This window comes from Aotus nancymaae, unplaced genomic scaffold (genome assembly GCF_030222135.1).
Source record: "Aotus nancymaae isolate 86718 unplaced genomic scaffold, 86718_ANA_hifiasm-v0.15.2.pri h1tg000007l, whole genome shotgun sequence".
NCBI classification, from domain to species: Eukaryota; Metazoa; Chordata; class Mammalia; order Primates; family Aotidae; genus Aotus; species Aotus nancymaae.
Genome location: NW_026988418.1, coordinates 3,805,057 through 3,829,603, shown reverse-complemented (window position 1 = coordinate 3,829,603; position 24,547 = coordinate 3,805,057). Strand labels below are relative to the sequence as shown.

The 24,547-nt window shown below is 40.2% G+C and overlaps 1 protein-coding gene across 6 annotated transcripts in view; it reads right to left on the bottom strand.

Moving 5' to 3' along the window:
• Positions 1-630: 630 nt before the first annotated feature.
• The window catches only part of SMAP2 (small ArfGAP2), a 49,088-nt gene continuing 25,171 nt past the window's right edge, over positions 631-24,547 (bottom strand). For 3 of the 6 annotated variants that reach the window (XM_012439106.2, XM_012439107.2, XM_064372212.1), the window contains 9 exons: positions 17,781-17,914; positions 16,140-16,225; positions 15,060-15,138; positions 11,684-11,770; positions 10,576-10,657; positions 9,447-9,553; positions 8,486-8,651; positions 7,739-8,055; positions 1,193-2,556 (listed from right to left, as the gene is read on the bottom strand). In XM_012439106.2, the coding sequence (XP_012294529.1) occupies positions 2,431-2,556; positions 7,739-8,055; positions 8,486-8,651; positions 9,447-9,553; positions 10,576-10,657; positions 11,684-11,770; positions 15,060-15,138; positions 16,140-16,225; positions 17,781-17,914 (1,184 nt within the window). In that variant the 3' untranslated portion in view covers positions 1,193-2,430. Of the gene's footprint in view, positions 1,093-1,192; positions 2,557-7,738; positions 8,056-8,485; positions 8,652-9,446; positions 9,554-10,575; positions 10,658-11,683; positions 11,771-15,059; positions 15,139-16,139; positions 16,226-17,780; positions 17,915-19,564; positions 19,923-20,466; positions 20,597-24,547 lie in introns of those variants that run through there. The other 3 variants (XR_002478808.2, XM_021672119.2, XM_021672118.2) reach the window with 3 other exon arrangements.

The window sequence follows — 24,547 nt, the reverse complement described above, 5'->3', positions numbered from 1 at the left end:
TCAAACTATTTCCAACTCTTTCCAGATCTCTATGGACTGGCAGCTTATTCAGGTCTCAGTCCAAATGTAACCTTCTCCTGACCACTCCATCCAAGTGGGCCCATATTCACTCTCTCCCTTACTTTGTCTTACACTGTCTGAATTAAATCTATTTGTTTATTGTCCATTTCTCCTTCCACACTATCCCATGAAAACGAAGAGTTTTTATTCACTGCTTTGTCTCTAGAGCCTAAAAGTGTTTGGCGTATTACTGATACTTACTAAATGTTTGTCAAATGAGCTACTGCCTAACACAGATCTGGCACGTAATACTTGCTTATATCTGAGTGCTTACTAAGTGCACAATAGTGTGCTAAATACATCACAGGAACTGCTTCTTTAAGTATTACCATCGTCTCCGTTTTACCCAGAGACACAGGAGTTCAGTAGCTTGCTCGATTCCAGCGTAGGAAGGGACAGGAACACTGGAGGCCTGATCCAGAGCCGACTTTCTTAGCCACTGCACTGTCCTCCCACTTACATCTTTAAGGACTTAAAGGGTGTACTCAAAGAAAAGCAGGGAGGAAGGGTCCAAAGATCACATTTGTTGAGAGCAGAAAGGGAGTCAGAGGAAGAAGGAAACAGACGAAAGAAGGTCTCTGCCTTGTGTATTTCACACTGCCCCCAGGACTGAATGTTCTGTTTCTAATTCCTGACACAGATTCGGAAGGCCCAGTTCCAATAGCTCAGAGAGGGTTGAATTACCTTTACCAGCCAAAGCTACTGCTCTCTTGGACAAGAGAAATTTCAGCTCGCTAGTTAATTGCCATACTATAGCGAAAGAACAAGGGGCTGGAAATCCAGACACTTGGAGGCTACTGCCGGCTCTGCCCAGGGTTCTCTAGTGGACATCTGGCCAACCATGTCCTTTCTCCGAGTCTCAGTTTCTCCATCTGTGGGGCAGGAGGCATGCTGCTCTGATGATCTGTGACTCTGGCAGGTGCCGATCTCCGGAGTTCCCTCAGCTCAGCTCTAGACGCCAGTGGAGAGAGGCCTCCTTTCTGATTGCTGGAGCCTGGGCCTCACCCTTGGGTATGAGAAGTACAGAATTTTCTAAAATACAGGAAATGAAAGAATTGCCTTTGGAAAACAGAAAACCTGAGTGTAACGCACCCTCCTCCAATAGTGACACATAGTAATGGCCAAGCAAACAGTCCTTCCCTGCAATATTTATTAAGGAATTTACACATACACAGGAGAAAGGCAGCCAGGAACTGTGGTTCCCACACGTGAAATCTTGTAAGCAAAGTTTTCTTGTCTGAATTTTCAAGTGGGGTGAACAATGACTGAGGGGAACGCTGTTCCGGCCCTCTGCCTCATACACCTGGGAAAGGTGGGGAAACAGAGCACCCTGGATACACAGGCATGAGAGGGTGATCTGCAGACTGGGAGAAGGGAAAGGAGAAAGGGAGTTATCAATGACATGGCATTTTTTTTTTTAAACCATAAGAAAAACACAACAGTTTTAGGCTGCTGATAAATTAACTCCTCTCTGTTGTAAACCTAAAACTAAACAAAAACAAAAATACCCAGAGCAGATGGGGAGAGGGTGGGAGGCGGAACACACACCCATACACGCACACAAACACACACGCGCACACACAAGCAGTACACGTTAAGCTCTGCATTCCCACTATAGGCTTGGTCCTCCAGCCATGGAGCCAGATCTTATTGAAGGTAGGTGGGAGGCGGGAAGGGACGTGTGTCTGTGTGTGGGATCTTCACAAAGTCTTTGGTGCTAATAAAGGCTGACTGAAGCAGCAAGTCCTGAAGCCCCAGATCCGGAAAGCAACTCAGGGCGAAGAGAGTAATATTTTTGCTCATCCTCACAGGAGGGGGCTTGCCTCACCCCAGGGCTAGGGTCAAACTGACCCAGGACCCAGGGAGTATTTAATATATTGATTTCGGTACTTGCTTCATTCCCATAAATCATGAGAACATGATGTCTCCTCTTCAAATTTAAAAACTTAGAAACAGCTTATTAACACATATAGAAGGACCTCTAAGCTTTCCCCTCTTTGGCTAATACGTAACACCTACGGACCCTTCTGAGAGTCTGATAGGAGCTTTAACCTTGAGGGAAGGTACTCAAAGGTATGCACATTTCTCCCACAGTTTAAGTGCCTTCTGCCAACAACTTCTAAGGTGCTGGTGCCAGGAGAGGACTGGGGAGGACGAGGGGATGGCTATGGGGCATGTACAACATAAAGCAACAGAGAGGTCTTCATGTTTGGGAAGTGGCTGGGCAGACTGCCAAACCCCAAATGACTTATTGAGCAATGTCTAAACCAAACAGAGAGGTAGGAAAAGAGGATGGGGGTCAGGGTTGTGGAAAGGGGAGGGCGAGGGCTGAAGAGAATGGCAGCCTGGCAGCCATACAGGTGTTTGTTTTTATTTCCACATCTGAGGACTCAGAGTCTGATTTGCTGCCTGTCCATTTCCGCCACTCATTGACTGTCCATAGTTCATCATGCCGTTGGCTCCATAGAAGTTCATCCCAGCCATCTGCTGGGTCATCTGAAACGGAGAGAGGAGACTTTCAGACCAGGCTGTGGGCATTCTGCCAATTAGTGCAAAAGGCAGGGTAGGACTCTCTTTCTCTGCCAGGATGGGGAGAATGAGACAAAGGGAAACTCTGTTATGGATAGTAAACCCTGGACCTTAGCAGTCAGATCATTTCAAGACCATGTACATGAACGACTTTTCAGGAGTGCCAGTTGATGGAGACTAATGCTCAGGGAGGGAAAGAAGGCATCCTGGCATCTGGATCCAATCGACAGAAAATCAGCACGAGTTCCTCTCTTTTTCTTTTCCAGTCCCTCATCCTAAATAGAAGTGGCCTATTGTTAACTTGCCTGGCCAACCCTAAAAGCTGAAAGAAAAGCCCCCTCCCCAATGCTCCCGCCTCATCTTCAGCACAGCTATTACCGTCAGTGTCAGGGAAAGCGCATGAACAGGCTCGCTAGTTTGCAGAAGGGGGAACAAAAGGAACTGGACTGTTGAGAATGAACAAAGGCAGGGTAGGGGAGAAAGACTACCACCCTGTATCTTCAGCGTATGAGATGGGAAGGAGCTGGGAGAAAGTCAGTGGAATAAGGCCTGAGGCAAGCGGGAGGATGGGCGGAGGTCCTTCATGAATTCAATTGAAAGGCCCATAGCAGTGAACAGAAAAATACTTTATTGAGAAAAATGCCTTGAATTTCCTGAGCCTAGTGCATTTTCTATATAAACTCTTTTTCTTTAGGAGAAAGTATTATTTTCTTGTACCAACTTTTAAAGTAAATTTCAAACTTACATAAAAGTTTAAAGAATAGTACAATAAAACCTATATATCTTCTTCCTGAAATTCACCAACTGTTAACATTTGCCATATTTTCTCTCCCTTCCTACAAAAAAATACTTATGTTTTTTGATGAGCATCAAAAGTTGCAGATATCAAAAGAAAAAAAAAAGCTGCAGCTGTCATGACATTACACTCCTAAGTCAGGAGGCACCTCATAAGAATGAACGCTTTAATAGAATCACAGAACAATGAACACACTTAAGAATTCTAACATTAATACACTCCTTAATACATGGCATTTCAGTTTCAGATTTCCTTTAATCCAGAACAGTTTCCCTACTACTTCCTTGCATTTCTTCCTGACACTGACAGTTTTAAGAACCCAGGACAGTTATTCTGTAGCATATCCCTCAATGTGGATTCATCTCATGTTTTTTTGTAATTGGATCCAGGTTAAATACTTTTGACAAGATTCTATGGAGGTGATGTGATGTCTTTCTTAGTACAAAATATCAGGAAGCATATGATATTAATTTGTTCCATTGTCAGTAATTTTATGTTTGATCATTTGGCTAAGGTAGTGGCTATATATTTTTTTCATTATAATTAATAAATAATCTGAAGGGCATTTCTTTGCAAATGTGTGAATCCCTTGTTCTTTTTATAATTACTATCATTCTTCTGTAAAGAAGGATTTTCCTCCCTCCATTCCACACTTGGTTTTTAAAAATATAACCATGGACTCATGGTTATTTTTTTCCATTCAATGTGTCATAATCCATTAGTGTTGTTACTCTTTTTGATGTTCAAATTGTCTCATTTGGCCAGTCAGAGCCACTGGAAGTTGGCTCATGTGCCACTCTGACATATTCCCATCAGACTTACAGCATTCCACTACCTATACAAATAAAAATGAAACAATGAAAATAAGTGAATGTAAGTCTCCACTGTGAAAGCCAGAAAATAACAAGGTAAACCCATAGCAAGCATATGGAAAGAAATACTAAAGATACACCAGAAATTGAGGTAGAAAACGAAAAATGTTGCACCAATACATCAAAATCCTGGTTATTTGAGAAAATTAATGAGGCTGCTTGGCATAACTTTTGATAAATTTGAAAACCTTGGTGAAATGGAAAATCTAAGTAAATACATTTTTCCAAAATTAACTTCCATAGAAAAAACAGAAAACTATCAAAGATTTGCTACAAAAGAAAGCCATAAGGCCAAACAATGGAAATTGTGTGGAAATTCTACAAAACCTTCAAAGACCAATACTACATAAATTATTCCAGACTACAGAGAAAGAAAAACATAAAAATACTTTTTCTAAATCAAGTATAACATTGATACTAAGCTGATAAAGATAGCATATGCATGTACATGTGCAGTACACATGCACCACCTCTCTGGTAATCCTTTGCTTGTCTCCTGGTTTTCACATTAAATCGCTTCGTATTGCTTTGTACCTACTACAAAACTAGTGTTGCTTTGTAAACCAATTTGAACATCATTTTCTTTTGATAGAAGAGTTGCCTACTGATATGACTGGTATGTTTGGTCTCAATTCTATCATATTATATTTTTACTGTGTTTATTGTATTTGCTGCACTTTGTAGTCTGTTTTTACAAATTGTCAGCTGGGCGCAGTGGCTCATGCCTGTAATCCCAGCACTTTGGGAGGTCAAGGCGGGTGGATTACCTGAGGTCAGGAGTTCAAGACTAGCCTGGCCAACATGGTGAAACCCTGTCTCTACTGAAAATACAAAAAAATTAACTGGGCATGGTGGCGGGTGCCTGTAATCCCAGCTACTCAGGAGGCTGAGGCAGGAGAATCACTTGATCCTAGAAGGCAGAGGTGGCAGTGAGCCAAGATTCTGCCACTGCACCCCAGCCTGGGTGACAGAGTGAGACTCCATCTCAAAAAAAAAAAAACTCTCTTGGTATTCAGAACATTTCACATGTTTGTTCTACTGATTACTTTTATATTAATACTTTTAGCAATGTCCTTGGTCTCCTTTTTCCTTATTCAAGCTTCCATGATTTGGTTTGTCAGCTTATCACATCATTTGACTTCTACTTACTTCCTATACAGTATTTATTATTCAACTTTTCTCCCTTCTCCTTCCATTTTTTAGTTGTATTTGTTTGCCAGAATATAATATATATCCTGCAACCCTTGTCATCACCTTTGTTTTAGTCTTAGATTCTCAATTAAACATTCAATTCTCACCATCAGTTCTTTTTTTTTTTTTTTGAGATGGAGTTTCGCTCTTGTTACCCAGGCTGGAGTGCAAAGGTGCGATCTCCACTCACCAAAACCTCCGCCTCCTGGGTTCAGGCAATTCTCCTGCCTCAGCCTCCTGAGTAGCTGGGATTACAGGCACGCGCCACCGTGCCCAGCTAATTTTTTGTATTTTTAGTAGAGACAGGGTTTCACCATGTTGACCAGGATGGTCTCGATCTCTTGACCTCGTGATCCACCTACCTCGGCCTCTCAAAGTGCTGGGATTACAGGCGTGAGCCACCGTGCCCGGCCTCACCATCAGTTCTTTTGCCAAAAATGAAAATGACCCCAGTCATCTCTTAGATGGATGAAGCTTATCTTCTGTTAGATTCCCCAGGAAAGTCTTGTAAGTGTGATATTCCCTGAGTTCTTTCATATTTATTTTTTACAGCCTTGATACCTTAAGGGTAGTTGGCGGGGTTGGCTGTAAAATGCTTGTCTTGTCTTGCATATACTTGAGTGTCTTTAAACTACTACTCCCCTTGTTGTTGTTTTTGTATTTTGCTATTTGGAAGTCTGGTGTCAACCTGGGTATTTTTTATTTGGTGTAAGTGACAGATTTTTTGTGGGTAGGAGGCATGGAAAAGGCTGGAGCCCTAAACATTTTTAATGTTCTTTAAAGTCTGTAGGTTTACTGGGATATGTTTCAGAGTTGACTGTTCTGGGTCAATTTTCCCAGATACACAGTGAACTCTTTCCTTACTATATCCAAGTCTTTTATTTCTAGAAAGCTTTCTTGTGTTATAGTTTGAAATACATTAAGTCTGTCTCATGTTTTATTTATTTTGTTTTTATTTCTTTGGACATCTCCAAATACAAGTATGTTAGGTTTTCTTTGCTTAACTTCCATATTAATTTGTCTGATTCTTTTTGCTTCTTTCTATATTTAGTTTTCATTCTCTTAGCTGTTTCATGCCTTTCCTCAATGCCAAATATATTTTCAGCTCAATCTATTGTTCTTTGGTTAACTTGTAATTCAGTCTTTATATGATAATTTTGGTTTTTTCTTCAATTTCTTTTCCGAGTTCAGTAAACTTTCATTTCACACGTTCAGTTTTTTCATCCATTTTGGCTCTAAGTTGTTGAATTTCTGATTTAAGGTGTTTGGTCTTACCTGCAAACATTTGTTTAAGGACATTTAATTCAGGTTGATAGACTGTGTAACAATTTTCTCTTGCTTCATGACTGTTTTTTGAGGGAGAATATTCATTATGTGAAATGTTTTGATTTTCATTTTCTATTTTCTTCTTGCAGTTTTGCACAAATGTCAGCTGCCATGTTTGGGTTATTTTGTAAGGTCTTATTTTTTTCTCAATCAGCATTGATAGGTGTAAGGGTTTGGGGAGGCTTACTAAATTTCTTAGATTAGGAGCATCATCTTTTGATAGTAAAGTGGTTATTTTGGAAGAGGGAGGAAGCTGTATATCTGATTTTGTGATTCTCGTTTTCATTTCTCAGATCTTTCTTTCCCTTCACCACCAGGTCTTCCTAAGGGTACCTCCTCCTTTTAAGTCATGCCCATCTCCCCAAGAAGCAATGCTTTCCTAAGGTTACTACCAATACTCCCATATATCTAAGTCTCTTATTTTTGATCCTCCAAGTAAACAGAGTTCTAACCTACCACATCTCAGACCCGTTTTCAGTATGTCTCTGACGAGGGTAGGTCCTTTTCCTTCTGGGGGGTTACTTTATCTGTGCTGTTACTGCTAGGCCCCTGCTCCCTCTTTCCTTTTTATAGTCTCCTCTGTGATGCTGGCTCTGCTAGATTTGGCATTTATATGCCCCTTGCCACGCCATTTGAACCTTGTAGTATTCTGCCTGCTGAGACTGCTATGAGAATATCTGCATTCATTGTTTGTATAGGGTTTATGTGTTTGTTTTTGCTTTTGAGAATGTGTGGAGAGATTCAGATTTAGGCAGTTGCCCTTATTCTACAGGAACCCAGAACTCCTCAGAAAGTCTGACTTTAGACAGGCCTTCTAGAAAAAAAAAAAAAAGGCAAACCTAACAATGTCTCTGGTATTATCTCTTCTACATGGAAATAATTCAAAGGATAGCAAAGACATACAAAGTGAGACAACCTTCAGGAAGCTCAAAACTCTTGCCACAAGTAAAATGGGGTAGCTTACCTGAGTAAGGTTCCACTGCAGTTGCTGAGCTGGCTGGACCCCATACACAGTCTGGGGCATAGCTGCCATGCCTGCCATGTAGCCAGCCTGCTGGGTGGTCATCATGCCATTTGGCACACCCATCATTGATGCCTGCATGCCACCCATATATCCTGCAGGCATGGCCATGGGGGCAACCATCCCAGAAGCTCCTGGCTGAGCTACCATGCCTACTGGTGGGGGCATCATGCTCCCCATTATGCTGTTAGGAGGTGTAACCCCCGGAAAGCTGGGGTAGGCTGTGGGATATGCCATCTGAGCGGGGGCCATGAACATTGCTGCCAAGAAAACACACATACAGGTCTGTTAAAGAGGAAAAAACATACAGTCAGCCCAAAGTCTTCCTGGCTACCCCGTTCCAGCTGGAATTCTCAGGATTGCTCAACTCACAATGCTCTTTTACACAGCAAAGAAGTTAAAATCTCTACAAGACCTGCTATGGCTTACCAACGGGCTGCTGACCTAGCCACTTTCCTTTTAGGGTCCAGATCCAGACCTTGAGTTAGACTTCACAGAAGTGTGACCCCAGACTCCACAGAAGTATGACTCTGGGTTACATAATTTCCATCTGCTGATACTTTGGTCATGTTCAGGTTTGTTTGGTGTATGACATCCTGGCCCCCAAAGCAACTGTCACAATAAGCAATTCCTGCACGGAAGCCCTCATGTCTCTACCTGGTACATGGCCATGACACCCATGAAATCTACCTTGAGTAGGCATCTGAGGCGTCTGGGATCCATACAGTGAAAGAATGGAGTCTTTAGAGAGCTGTTTCTTGCCTATTTCTTCTGATTTGCTCCCTGGCTCTGGAAACAGGTTCAGATTTTCAGGAACAGAGCCGGCACTCCCTGCAGTTGGCATGGAACCTACAACCTTAGGGCAAAGAGGTCAGGGGGAGAATTGAAATGGTTCTGATGGGGGTCTCCTTAAGGATCTCCCTTCCCTCTCTGCGCTCCTAACATCTGCAATAAGAATTCATGACTCAAGTTAATAGCTTCCTGACATTTTTACCATTCAAATATCTGAAAACTCCTGATAGTTAAGCTCTGTTACAGTTCTTCCCTTTCACCAAAACATGTGATTTGGTAGAAACAAACACACAAAACAACCCACAAATGATGCAGCAGAGGAACTGAGTTTCGATCCCAGTGGAGCCATTTAGCAGTATAACCAGAGGCTAGTCACATAACTTTTATGAACTCATGTTTCCACATCTGTAAAATTCCTACTTTGCAGGTTTGTGGTGAAGATGTGAAATTATTAATGAAATATACAAAATAATATACAAAAACCACCCCACACTGTGCCTGAGACATAGCAGGCATTTCACAACTGGTGGCCATTAAAAGTTTCAAGTCTTTCCTACCTACAATTGGCAGTAACTCAGGCCGAGGAGCTAGCCTCAAGTATCAGCCTTCACAATATCACACACTCCATAGAGGCAATTCAAAGGGCCCACTCTTTTTGAGCAGGAGACAAAATGGCATGAACAACAATCTTAGAATCTTAAGACTATGACAGAAATGATACAATGTTAAGGGAAGAATGAAGAATCAAGAAAACCAAAGTTCAACCCCACCAAGGAAGTATGACTTGGTTCCGTGATTAAGATACTGAAATCACTCATTTCAGAATGTTCTTTAATCCTAAGAAGCCTGTAAGACTCACCTTTCTGGAACCTGAAGAAGGGGAGGGAACAGAGGCCAACAGATCTAAATCCTTCTCTAGAGTATTGCTGGTCTTACTATTTGCAATGGAGCAGGCCACAGGAGCATCTAGAAAGAGAGATCGAGGTTAAGATGCAGCACTGCTTATTAAGCCCATGCCTTCCTTCTATTCTAGACATAAAGCAAAGGTGGCCCATAAGCTCATGGACCTAGAAATCTAGACTTTTGGAACCAACTAGCGTGGATGGGGCTTCTCAAAAGAAGCTTCCCCCACCATTCCCAGAGTGCTCTGGGGAAGCCTGTAGCCCAGTTATCAGGCACAGGGCAGCAGAAACCTAGGCCTGAAGGTTACTTCAGCACCTCAGTGGGGGGCTGGCTCCCTTCTGGCTATTTGAAGGGCAAGGTATGGAGGGTTCATTTTCAGAGAGCAAGGAAAGGTACAGAAATTAGAAGCCTAAGCAGCCAATAACCTAAATCAGCAGAAGTGGATGGAAACAGAGTGCAACCATCAGTGCTGTGAAAGGTAGACAATAGGCTTGCTTTCTGAAAGGGCAGAATCACTAGTTCAGGATTTCAAAGATTTGGAGAAAAATGACCACAGGCCATCTCAGAAACAGTCTGCATCTGAAAAATGAAAGGAATCGGGGCAGGGAGTGGAGTACAGGTAAGTGACATGAGGCTCAAAGGTGCTGTTTAGCAAAACTGCTAACATTTATGGAGGGCTCAGTATGTGCCAGGCATGGGGCCAAGAGCTTTAGAGGCATTATCTCATTTAACCCTTCCAATGCCACCTTTGAAGTAGAGACTCGTTTTCACTGCACAGATTAGGAAAGCAACAATCTGAGGTTAAGTCAACTACCCAAGGTCACACAGACAGTAAGTAACAGCGGGACACTGGCTCCAAAGGCCATGCTCTAAACCACTACACCACACTGTCGCTCTGAAAAGTGTCACAGTAAACACTTCCTTAGAGCAACTGCTTAGATGTGAAACATACCAGGAAGAATGTGAGAGAACAGTCTTAGCCATGAAGACAAAAGTGGAGAAGCCCATCTCTACCTATCTTCCAGGGTCACTGAGAATTCATCAAAACGTGTAAGAACATGGAAGCTGAAAAGTCCAACTCTTACCAAGGCCCAACAAATCCATGACAGGTGCTGTGGATTTCGGGGAGCTTTTCCGAGGTAGCTGTGGGTCTTCTTTTTTCTGTGGCTAAGGTGAAAATATGTTATAGAAAGAAATAAGCAGGTGTTTTTAAACTCTTTGTCTCCCATCTCCACTGTAAAGCCACGGTTTTCTTGTGGGTAGGGCTGCTGTTATTCAAAGAGAGTTACTGAGGAAACGAAACTCAGGAAGTGTCAGGTGAAAGAATCAAGTCAGGAGGCAGAAGTACATAAATCAAACCTAAAGTGAAAAACAAAGATATTGCCCGTGATTGTCTGGCTTCCTGAAGAGACAGATCTTTCTGAAACCAAGACAACCGCAGAACAGGGGATCCAACAGAAGCAATTGTTTTGGTCCCAGGAAAAGCCAAGAATAAAGGTAGATATCTGATGGTACAAGAGCCAAGAGCCAACACATCTCCCAGTGGTTAGAAAACCTTTACTGTAACACCAAAAGGGAGGTCGGTTTAAAGATTACCTAATTCACTCTGCCAATATCACTAGTGACTGTGTCCACAGACAATGTGATTCAGAACGATGATAAAAGATTTTTCCTTAAGCAATAGTAAGTAAAGTTCTCTCTCCCAAGATTCCAAGTTTTTATATTAGAGATTCTACTACTACAGGCATAATATGTCCTGTGGAAAAAGAAAGGTGTCTGTTTCAATATGACAAAGCAAGAATATAAGAAGGGATCATGTAAAATGGACTAGTATGGCCTGACTTCTGGACTGTTCTGACAATAGAAGGACTAATGTGGAAATAGCATCTGTTCAGAAGGTGTCCCACAGCCTTGGCATTCTGGCTTAGACTGTGCCTCTTGCTTAGATGGAACAGATGCATTTCCCAAGCTCCCATCTGGCCCTAAAAAGAAGCTCTTACAGAACAGATTTAGGCAACAACAGGTAATGGGAAAGAAACAGAGATGTCAACAGGCGATCCAATCCAGATGCAGAATCCTTTAGTCCCAGGTGTGATGGTGCAATGGTACTTACCACAAGGCCTCTTACTCTCCCTTTCACAAATATACACATACCTGAGGCTGTTCATACAGTGCAAATACTTTCCAACTTACCATTTTCACCTTCTCAAAAACAACGGGTTCCAATTTTTTTTCTGGAACTGGTTCACTCCCTCTTTTCCACTTGTCATCTTTTTCTTTCTATAATGATTTAACAAAACAAGACAAAGAACACAGGGCCCAAGGTGACTAATAGTTCGATAAATTGTAATTTCAAGTGTCCAAAAAGGATACCCCAAATCCCTGTTGATTCTGATGCAGGTGTCTGACAAGCTTTGGGGACGGTGTCTTGGTGTGGAGCATGAGAGTTGACCTCTTCCAAATTAGCCTCAATGCATCTTAGGCACCCGCCCTCCTAACCCACTCATGACTCTTGATATTTGCAGTCAAGGCTATGTACAGAGGTTAAAACATTTTACCAGTATGCTGCCCATCTGTGCCCCAAATTTAATTTGCCCATGCTTTGAGAGGTCTCCCCTGACTGATCTTGGTATACCAGTGAATAAGTTCATATGCATCTTACTCAGCTTACGTCCTTTGTGATATCATAAATTCAATGATGGATCCTCTCAATATTCATCTCCTTTTTTAACAGTCAGAAAATAAACCTTAATTTCAAGTTTACAGATTAGAAGAACATAAACTAAAGTCTTAAAATCAAATAAACATCTAAATGTAAAACAAAACCACCAAACATGTTTTTCATATTTATGCTATACTCTGTATTCTTAAGGTTATTTTCATATTTATGCTATACTCTGTATTCTTAAGGTTATTTTAAGAATACAGAGTATAGCATAAATATGAAAAACATGTTTGGTCTTGCCAGAGATTAAAAAATGCAATTTAAAATGCATTTTATGCAGGGAGAAAGATCTTTATATAATATTGGGAGGGATGATGTGAAACGAATACTTTTATACATGCTGAGAAGACAGAGTAAAATGGTGCAACTTCTGGAAAGTATATTAGCAAAACTAGGAAGAGACAAATGTTGAAATCCTTTTGACTATATGATACAATATCTTGTAATGTATTTTAAGAAAATAGTCCAAAATATGAAAAAGGTTAAATGCACCAAGAAGTTCAGCCTGGAATTATTCATGCTAAAAAAACCTTAAATAACTATATTTATGCCACAGAAGGGGAATGGCAAAATAAACTATTGCTTTCAGTGATTTAGCTACTCACTGAAAGGTGATGCAACAATTAAAAATTATAAATACCATATAAGCAGCATAGAAATATTAAGTGGAATGAAAGTGAGAGAAACCTACGTAACTGTATTATAATTACACCTCCAAAAAGAAACTACATAGAAAAAAAGGGGACATAACAAGAAGATAATTATTAGCAAAGAGAGTGAGAGTATGCATGGCTTTTTTCACTTAATTTTCATATTTTCTCTAAAATAACTTTATAATCAATACATGTAGTTATCTTTTTCATATACAGTTTATGTCTTTAATGCAGATGTTTAAGTTAAAAATGTTTTATCTGTCCATTAAAAAGAGAATAGTTTTTAACAAAGCCAGTTTCTTCTCATTTGATATTAAATGTCTTCACTTAGCAAACATTAATTATTGGCATAAAAATCTTCACAAGAATATGAAAAAAATCTAAGTACATTAAATAACAAAGTATGAAATAGCTTTTTGGTAAATGGGAGGTATTTCATTCCTAAGAAAAACATCCAGTAACCGGGCTTGCTTTCATGGGTACAGTATACCAGCAACATAATCATGAACGCCTGAGGGCAGAGCTGTTGTTTCTACAATAGCTGTGTACAAACAGCAACTCTACTCCTTCATCATCTGGATTATCTCAGTTACCCTTTTCTGACCTCATCTGAGTTCATATCTTCAGGCACAAGGAACAGTGCTGGACAGACAGACCACAGTTTTCTACAAATAAAAGGAAATGTGTATGCTTGGGTTCCAAACTGTTTTTGATGATGCCATCCAAGCTGTAGCTGCACACTACGTTAATTCTTTCTTGTCACAGTTATGATACTGACAAGTCCCTTTTCTGGATAACTGTGAGGTAAGAGTCCTTCATACTAAATTGAGAAGGAATCATGTTTTCCTAACTACATGTATTACCTTACACTTGCCTGTGTTGAAAATCACCCACCAGCTAATGCCCCTTTCACACAGCTTCATAAGATCAATCTGAAGCAGATTCCAATTAGCTTAACTTTTAATTACTCAGAAGGTCTTAGAGCCCCATGCAAATTTCACTGGCTATTATATCATTATCATATAACTAGAATAGATGACAGATAGGTAGGACCTGGGCTAGAACTGGAGAATCCCTTACTCTCAATACTTCTGTGACAAGAGAAATGGCCAATTATTCCTAAGAGAGTTTTCTGTAGAATCTTGTCAAAGGTTATTTAAAGGTCAAAATAGTTATATCTATTGGTTCCCTATTAGTTGTCATTAGTTAGGCCTATTTTCTTCTTCCAGAAACCATGCTGTCTTTCCCCCTGTGTGTTATATTTGTCCTAGTTATCGTATAGTATGCTGGAGATTCTAAACATGCCTAGGATGGAAAGTGTACTTGGCAACTGGTAGTCAGTCTCCCTCTGAAACCCTTCTCAGGAATAAGGGTCCCCCCATTGGCAAACAGTCCACCAACACACTGGTTATCAGCAGGTAATGCTGGAAATAGACATTGGTCAAACTGAAGGAAACTCTGGTGATGTAATTACACCTACTTTTGTTGATTTCATTTACAGAAAAAACAGTACATATATGTGTATATATCTATGTAGATAGATATATCTGTAGTACACATACACACATATTATCATATTTGATCTAGTATATGTAACATGCCCATCTCAAAAAATAATTCCAAACCGGGAATCATCACTAACACCTTCTAACTACAGATTAAGGCAAAGAATTCACTGATAGTTTCCCCTGCATATCCCTGAGGCAGAAATTTGTTCCATGATATTTCATGGTCTTGACTCAGTAACTGGTACTTTTTACTTTTGTTTTAAAATTTATTTTGAGACAGGATCAAACTCTGTTGCCTAGGCTGGAGTGAAGTGGTACAATCACAGCTTACTGCAGCCTCAACCTCCCTGGCTCACGTGATCCTTCTGCCTCAGCCTCCCAAATAGCTGGTTACTACAGGTGTAGTACACACCATGCCTAGCTAATTTTTAAAATTTTTATAGAGATGGGTGTCTTGCTTTGTTGCCCAGGCTGGTCTTAAACTCCAGGGCTCAAGCAATCCTCCCTCCTCAGCCTCCCGAAGTGCTGGGATTAAGGGATGAGGCACCATACCTGATCTACTTTTGCATTTTTTAAAAGACAGTTTTGGAGTGTTTTGGTAGCAGTTCTTCAAAGTGTTCTCTGGCCTGATTTAATAAGTAAATTACTTATTATGGACAAAACTTGAAAGATTTATAACTAACCCTAAAGGCATTAATGTCCAGACTTCGGTCCATGTACTTCTTCTTCTCATATTTATCTCGAATAAATCCTTCGACAGCTCTGCAAAAAGCTTATTAAGGATGAATCCCCTCAAATGGTAAGAATATAAAAGGTCAATTTGTGTTCCATGGAGCATTGTTCTTCTCCTTCCCTCTTGCCACATGGCTCCTGCCTCTTTATATGCAATTTCTCTGACCAAAACCTTAAAATGCCTCCTTCACAGTTAGAGCAGGGAATCATTACTTCCTATGATTTCCCTTCAGAGTGATGACAGCAGCAAGTGGAATTAACCTGCATATTGACATTAGAGGTGTCTGTGGCTATTCTAGAATATAGGTAAAACAGTCAAATGTCTATTTTAAAGCACTTAGTTCAATAGACCTCAAACAAAGGCACATAAGTGCCCTTTAAAAACATAAACTCTTGTGCCCCACTATCAGATTCTGACCAGTGGGTCTTCTGCAAGGCCCCAAATCTGCATTTAACAGGTTCCATATGCAGCCATTAATAAATAAATAAAACCTTAACAAGATGATCTACAAACTACATTTTGAGAAGCACTGCCTCTAAGGGATTTGGTTTTGTGTCCCAGGTGCTATCCTCTGTTGAGCGGATGGTGGAAGAAAGTCACTGGTTATTGATAAACTGGTAAACAACAGTTAATTCTTTCACCCAAGAGATAAAAAGATGATAAAAATGAATGGCAGTTTTGCTGACTGCCAGGGTTAACAGAGCACAGTAAACTACTCTTTTTATGAAACAATAGTTCCAGAGATCCAAAATAAACTAGTGGAGATGTAACTTTAAGGAAGAATTGACAGTGAAATCACTGCAGTCTTAATTCCAGAGTGAGTCTTCCTCAAGTGACACTATATGACAATTCTGACATTAGCAAATACATGTGGTCTTTGTACATTTTGGTTGCAGGACAGAGGGTGAGCAGGGACACTGACTAATCCACATAGAGATGACCCAGTTACAGTACAGGACTTGAGTCTTGTTTGACTCTCCCCAAACATCAAAATACCACTCAGCCTTCTAAGTTGCACCAGAAAAGATACGGGTCTATCTGGGGTCGCCGAAAGGTCTCAGGAAGATAGGCTTCATAAAGTCGGTTTGCCTTTCCATTTCCCATCTCTTGCATGCACTGTGACCAAAGAGAATGTAGAAACATGGAATGTCAGATCAAGAAAGAACTGAAAAACTTCTCACCTAATTCCACTACTGTACAATTGAAGAACCAACTTAGAGAGTATCAGAACCAAGATTTAAACTTGTGTATTCTGATTTCCAATTCATGATTCTCTCCACCCTACTAGGAATTCCCAGCCATTTGCCCCAAGCTGCCTTTCCCCCTACTCTGTAGGTTCCTTTTACTGAAAGATTTGTGTGCCAAGATACATTTAACTCAGGAATAATTCAAGATCTTATTTGAAAGTCTTAGATACACAGCTACCAATTAAAATGTCTACTTGGCAGGCAATGATCAGTGTTACCATTCTGAGTTTATACTATTAATTAATCAATTCTAATAAATGTGTTTCCCATTAGGCTTTTAAGTAGACCCCTTAACACTTGTGAGGAATAAATCCCAAGAGCTTTCTAAATCTCCAAATTCCCAAATATCTCCACAGCACATAATTTCCTTCCTAAGACAGAGTAAAGTGTAACTGAAAAATGTAACTCACCCTTTTAGACCTTTAATACACCTATAAATACAGTCTAAAGCAATTTCTAAAGCCATTTTCTGGTTAAGAGTAATCTCTTATTTCCATTACCAACTTTAGCAACTGGATTTTTTTTTTTTGGGGGGGGGCCTTCCCTTTTCTCCCAAGAAAGAAAAAATTAAAATTAATGCATTTCAATTTAGGAAGAGAATAAAGAATAATGAAGCTATATCCAGATACAGCTCTTAGGCCAGCCAGACTCATTAACTTAGGTGTCTCACTCCAAGCCCACCAAGCTAACAGCAAACAAGATTCATGCATGCATTTTAACAACAAATTTCTGTAAGTCTATGATTTGGAGGTTTTTTAAAAAAGTTTTTTTCTTTTTTGGAGACAGGGTCTCACTCTATTGCTCAGGCTAGAGTGCAATGGCATCATCATGGCTAACTGCAGCCTCAACTTCTGGGCTCAAGCAATCCTCCCACCTCAGCCTCCCAAACTGCTGGGATTACAGGCACGTACCACCAGGCCCAGCTAATTTTTAAATTCTTTATTATTTGTAGAGATACATGTCTCACTCTGTTGCCCAGGCTGGTCTTGAACTCCTGGGTTCAAGCGATCCTCCCACCTCAGCCTTACAAAATGCTGGGATTACAGGCATGAGCCACCATGCCCGACCAAAAGTTAATATTTGAAACTATAAATTTTAGACCTGCAAATGTTAAGAGCCTTAGAAAATCACCCAAAGATCCCTCTTAATACTTTCATGGACCCATGGAATCCTAGACCATAGACTATTTCTGTTTTTAAGGAGGTAAAATATAGGTAGAATAACTGTATCTTAAATAGAAAGAATAAAAATAGAAAAAAAAATAGAAAGAATAAAAATTTATGTTAAGGTACAAGAATTTGACATAAGTGTTTAACAACTAAATTTTCTTTTATCTTCACCTTTGTGCCTGGTTTGACTGGAATTCATCTGGAATTCCTTTTACATGGATATATGGGAGCAGCTGACTCACTCGGGCTAAGTACCTGAATCTGTTCTTGAGTCCACTGGTCGAGGTTAACTGATTTTACCCTGGATATGTGCACCCCCAGATTCCTGTGGATTCCAGCACATCGAATGCAGATGAACACACCAATGTTCCAGGAGGCCCATCGTGGCCCTGTGAAAGTCAGGAACAGGGCAATAAAGTACAAATTACAACATTCAAGGCATAAACTACAATATTAATTATCAGACAACATTTCTGCTAGAACATAAGTGAAAGAATTTTTACCATGATCACCTGTTTATTGACTCTGCTCATTCCTCCATGTGTCAGCTTTTTGTCGTAGTTGCTTAAATTTTTAAAGTGTACAATACAGTGGTTTTTAGTATATTCACATATTTGTGCAATGATTACTACTATCTAATTCCAGAACATTTTCATTACTCCAGAAGAAATCCCAAACCCACTAGCAGGCACGACTCATTTTCTCTGAACTCTTCCCTCCCCTCCCTGGCAACTATCTACTTTTTATCTCTATGGATTGCCAATTCTGGATATTTAATATAAACAGAATTATATAATATGTGGGCATTTGTGCACTGTACAATTTTTTTACACTGTCTGTTAATATGAGTGTTGAAACGCAGATGTTATAAGACTGTTACTTATATTAAGAAAAATCCCAGGAGTGCAAAGCCATCTCATATTCTATTTGACCTAGGACCTTACATAAACAGTCCTCACCCAAGGGATGTTTTAGTGGTGATGGGGCTGTATTCACCACTTTTTTAGTGGTGGCCTGTATTCAGTTTTCCTATTAGGAGAAAAGATAGATATGGCATGCTTGCCATGGCTCAACCTGTAATTGAAACTGTGTTTATCCTCCTGCCAACCCCAGGCCTATAAAATATGCATTTGCATTAACTTAATAGGATTCTTTCCCCTTAGGCTGATGTCCCTACTTTACCCAACTACTGAAGCATCTCGTTTCAAGGTTGCCAAATAATAAAGATGCTTATTGCAACAAAAAAATCTCAAATATGAATTTTAATTCAAAACTGTTACAGAATCTCCCATCCCCTGCTGGATTTACACATCCTAATAATCCCTCTGAAAAATTATCACATTCTTCTTCATAATTTTTACCCAGGAAAAAAATGACTCATATGAAACCTGCCAAAAACTTACGGAAAAACCAGAAATATTTCCTTCTCCATTCTCCACTTGGCAGAAATTTACCACATAAAATAAGGGTGACATAAAAATTAGAGGATGCAATAAACAAGTGAAACGACACTAACTGATTTTCTAGAGATACATGGGGCCTACATTTGAAACGACAAGGAGCACAGACTTCAATTCTTTAGGACACAGACAATTATTTGGTTAACCAGCAGGTTTTTAATTTTTATTTTTAGAGTCTCACTGCCACCCAGACTGGGAGTGCAGTAGCATGATCATAGCTCACTGCAGCCTTGTCTTCCTGGGCTCAAGTGATCCTCCCACCTCAGCCTCTGGAGTAGATGGGACTATAGGCATGTGCCACCCTGTCTGGCTAATATTTTCATTTTTTGTAGACTGGGTCTCATTCGGTTGCCCAGGCTGGTGTTGAACTCCTGTCCTCAAACAATTCTCTCACTTCAGCCCCCCAAAGTGCTGGAATTACAGGTGTGAGCCACTGTGCCTGGCCAGCCTGAAGGTTTTGACAGCAGTTTTAATGAAGGAATGCCATAATCGTGTGGCAGAAAATTATTTTTAGAAATCTGAATCAATGATTATTACAAATAAGAATGTAATTTTTTGACAAAGATAGCACTTACTTACCATGGCAAATACTCCAAGGACAGAAGGCTCACATTCTCCTTATTACCACCAGGTGGTGCTCTCTGCCTGAAATTTTATCCCAATACCTTACTGTTCTCTCAAGCTCAGATTTATCTTCCAAAAAGATATTTATTTAACCCCTTCAGATTCCTAGATGGATTTACATAGTTGGTCCACCATGTATCTAATAAACACAAAAATGATTCACATGCTTGTTTCTGGTGGCAGAATGTCACGTCAAACACAAATGAAAATTAAACTGATGTAAATGATGTATATCCATTTTATAGTTTCATAAAGGAACTCCAAAAAGATCTAAGTTATACATGACTTAAAATGGAACCAAGTTAATATTGCATGTTTCTTAAAGCATTTTTTCTTTGCTCTAGATTCCAGAGTCTAGAACTCATAAGACAAGTAAGATGTATTTGTTTGCTAACAAAGTCAGAAGCCAAAAACATTAGTTAAAAATTAACTCAGCTGTGAAATGTTACACTGTTTGCCTCCTGGCCCTAAATTGGGAAAAGGCAATTCCCAATCATCTAAGCCACAGTTACAGCTCCCAATCCAGAGTACTTAAAGTCTTTTTGCTTCTGAGGAGTGCAAGACTAAGACTTGGTACCTTGGAGTGACTCTGGAGCCACTGACAAGACCTCAGTACAAAAAAAAAAAAAAGGCAATTGTATTTTCATGAAAAGCCAGAGGACAGCCTCCTCTCCCCGCCAAATCCCCACCTGCTATCCCTTCTGAAACCTTTTTCCAGTGAATATAGTGATAGTTCTATCCCAGATACTCAGTTTCTTTTCGTTTTGACCTGCTAGATTTATTAGTGAATAATTACATGTTCCATAAAAGATTCTGAAATTGGAGAAAGAAAAATAAAATAGACAAATGTTACTTACACGGCTGAAAACATGAGGAAATGGTATACTTTTATTTCCTTTTATTTTTTTCAGACAGGGTCTCTCACTCTGTTGTCCAGGCTGGAGTGCAGGGGCAAGATCACTGTAACCTCAAACTCGGCCTCAAGCGATTCTCCCACCTCAGCCTCCCAAGTAGCTGGGACTACAGGCATGCATCACCATGCCCGGCTAATTTTAATTTTTTTAAAGACAAGGTCTCCCTATGTTGCCTAGACTGGTTGTGAACTCCTGGCCTCAAGGAATCCTCTCACCTCAGCCTCCCAAAGCACTGGGATTACAGGTGTGAGCCACCATGCTCTGCCAGTTGTAGTTACTAAAAGTATAATCTTTGCTACCAGAAAGCACTTAGGTTTGAATGCAGCTCCATCAATGATTACCTTTGTGACCTTCTAAGAGATACTTAAACTTCCTGAGCCTCAGTTTCCTCATCTATAAAATGTGTACAATAGCATTCACCTCACAGTGCCTAAAACACAAAGGGACAATAATAACTGAGGACTATATATAAGAACGTGGCATACAATGAGGTTTCCAGAACCCATTTCCCATTCATCTCCCCGATAAGGGTCAGTTAACTCATTCATATATGTAATACATACCAACATGCTATGCAAACACCATGGAGTGCTTCTTTTTAATTTTTTTTTTTTTGAGACAGAGTCTTGCTCTGTCACAAGTGCAGTGGTGCGATTTCGGTTCACTGCAACCTCCGCCTCCTAGGTTCAAGCAATTCTCCTGCCTCAGCTTCCCAAGTAGCTGTGACTATACAAGCCACCATACCCAGCCTGTGTTTCTATTTTAGTACAGATGGGGTTTTGCCATGTTGGTCAGGCTGGTCTTGAACTCCTGACTTGAGGTGATCCACCCACCTTGGCCTCCCAAAGTGCTGGAATTACGGGCATGAGCCACCGTGCCCAGCCAGAGTGCTTCTTTTTAAAAAGGAATATGAGTTCTGTTCCTAAAATGTCAGAACCAAAATGAACTGAGTATCAGAAAGAAGAAATTTACCCTAGACCCGATTTCAACGTCTTCTAGAAAACATGACATTTTAAGCAGCTTCCTTTATCTCTCTTAAACTATTTCTTGAAAATGCACTTTCTAAACCCTCACCTGTTCCCTTTCTCTGCTACATATCCCCACCCGCCCCTGTGCTCACATATGCCCCCATTACACATGCAAAGAAAGAAGGCCCAGGGTTGTCAGCCTAAGTGGTAGGTGCTTGGATTCCATAGTATCTGGTATCGCCGCTACAAGGCCAGTCTACTTTAATCCGGTAAACTTGCAAAATTGCAAGTGAAACCAATAGTTTCACTTAACATAATGAACTCCACTTCCATCCATGTTGCTGCAAATGTCAGTGAGCTAAAAATGTGGATCTCACAAAGAGAGAGTAAACCGATATTCTAGAAGCCAGGAAGCTAGTAGGGGGATTGGGAATGATTTCAGGTTAATAGGCAGGAAAATACAGTTAGCCAGCCTTGCCAACATGGTGAAACCTGTCTCTACTAAAAATACAAAAAATTAGCCAGGTGTGGTGGCACATGCCTGTAATCCCAGCTACTGGAGAGGCTGAGGCAGGAGAATCGCTTGAACCTGGGAGTCGAAGGTTGCAATGAGCCGAGATCACACCACTGCACTCCAGTCTGGGCAACAGAGCAAGACCCTGTCTCAAAAAAAAAAAAAAAATCCCAAAAACAAAAATACAGTTAGAAGAAATAAGACCTAGTGTTCAATAAATCAGTACTGTAGTAAATAATAATCTATATCTCAACATAGGTAGAAGAGGATAATTCAAACATTCCCAGCATAAAGAAAAGATAAATGTTTAAGATGATGGATATACCATTATCATGATTTGGTTATTACACATCATGTGAATGTATCAAAATATCACTTGTGCCCTGAAAACATGTACATCTATTATGTATCAATAAAAAAAGATAAACCAATTGTTCAATACACATTGGCCATGGCAATGAAGGAAAAAATACAAAAGATACCATTTTGAAATTTAAAATGAAAAGAGATGCTGAGAGGCAATATGCCAAATAATTTTGAAAGCAAAGAGGACAGACAAGTGATGTAAACTGGTAGTGATTAGCACAACACAGAACAAGGCCACAGCTAAGTGAACAGATTCAACAGGAGTCTAGGAGCAGGCTCCCGCAGCATCAAGCAATACCAAAATTAACATAGAATCTCTCTGCAATAAGGAAACAGAGAAAACGAAAAGAGCAGATGGAGATGGATTTGATCAGTCAAGTGATCAACTGTCCTAAGTACCAGCTCCATATCTGAAAAACCTGAGTTTACATGTACCTGTTGCGTGTATTCTGACAAGTTTCTCTAGGGCTCCTGTCTCCATTTGTAAAATGGAAAGCATGTAAGTAATATCCAACTTAAACTCAACTTCTGGACAGCTTCTACATTCTACATGTAACTATTGCTGTGGTGCTGCAAATTCCCCTTGCTGCTGAAACTTCCCCCACCACCAAAGCTGCCAGGATTAGAAGGGTTCTGGGATTGAGAACTCAGCAGACAGAAAAGGGGAACTAGAGTGATGGAGGGCTTCAAGCTACTATTAATATTATAATAATTATCTCATTGACTTCTAATCTTTGAAGTCCCAAACAAATAAAAGTTGAGGAAAAAAAATTGATAAACTGATGGCTACCTATATTTATACCTGCTGGCATAATGGACCAGTCGAAAAGTTCTTCAATGGGCGGGATAAGGGAAGGAAGAGAAAACTCTCTCCCATCTTCCATCCAAATCCTGTTGAATCTATCTTGGAAACGTTTCCAGAATCTATCCATTTCTACCTAGGACTTCTCCTCTCTCACCTACAAGCATTCATTCTCTTAACATTATTTCTTGTGTACCTATGCCAAGCACTTTGCCTGCTAAGTACTGGGGACACAAAGGCAGAGAAAATAAAGATGAGATTCCTCAATTCAAAAACCTCACAGACTAACGAGCAATTGGTCTCCAGAATCCCACCAGAATAATCTTTCTAAAACACAAATCTGTACAGATCAGACCTCTAAATATAAATGTAGTCTCAAACACAGAGGTAAATATGTAAATTGGTGCACGTTTTCTGAATAGCATATTCCAAACTAAGCTCTCAATCTCTTGCTACAAAATCTCCTCTTCCTTTTTTCATCTTAGTCAACTACACCTCCATCCATTCCATTGCGTCAGCCAGAAATTTATGCATCATGAAACCTCTCTCTCCTTCAGCCCCCACATTACCAAGACTAAAATATCTGTCAAATCAGTATCTCTTCTCTCCATCTGTATCACTATTTCTGTAATCTGAAACCATCAGACTCTTTTGGACCAGTGCAATAACCTCCTAATAGCTCTCTCTCCACTTTTACATTCTCTTCTCCCTTGAGCCCAAACCAAAACCATTCTCCACAAAACAGCCAACTTGAGCTCTTAAAGAAGCAAAGCCACCTTGGCTGCTTGAAATCCTTTTATTACTGTTGGATTAAAGAACAAAATCCTTAACATGGTTTCCAAGGTCTTAAAGGTCTAGCCATGCCTTGTTCTACAGCCTCTCAATTCCTATGACAGCAGCCTTCTGTCATTTCCTCAAGGCACCATCAGGTTCCTTCTTTAGGGCCTTTGTACGTGCTGCTCCCGCTGCCTAAAAAAACTCTTTCCCTAACTGCCAAATGCCACTTGCAGCTTGGCCAACTCCTATACATCACGAGGGTCTCAGCTGAAATGCTTCTTCCTCAAAAGAGTCTTTCCTTGGCTCCCAGGCCTAAACCCGACTGTAATCTCTTTTCTACCCTCTGATTTTTATCTTTTAGAAATTTTCAAACAAACAAAAGCAGAGCATAATTAACCACAAGCTTCAGCAGTTATCAACCTCTAGCCAATTTTGTTTCAGCTATACTCCCACCCACCGCCCCTCAACTCCAACCTTGGATTATTCTAAAGCAAATCCTAAATATTCTACCATTTTGCCTGTATATACTTCAGCATGTATCTCTAAAGAGAAGGACTTTTTTTTTTAAAGGTTATGAACTTTCATTTACCCTTTACT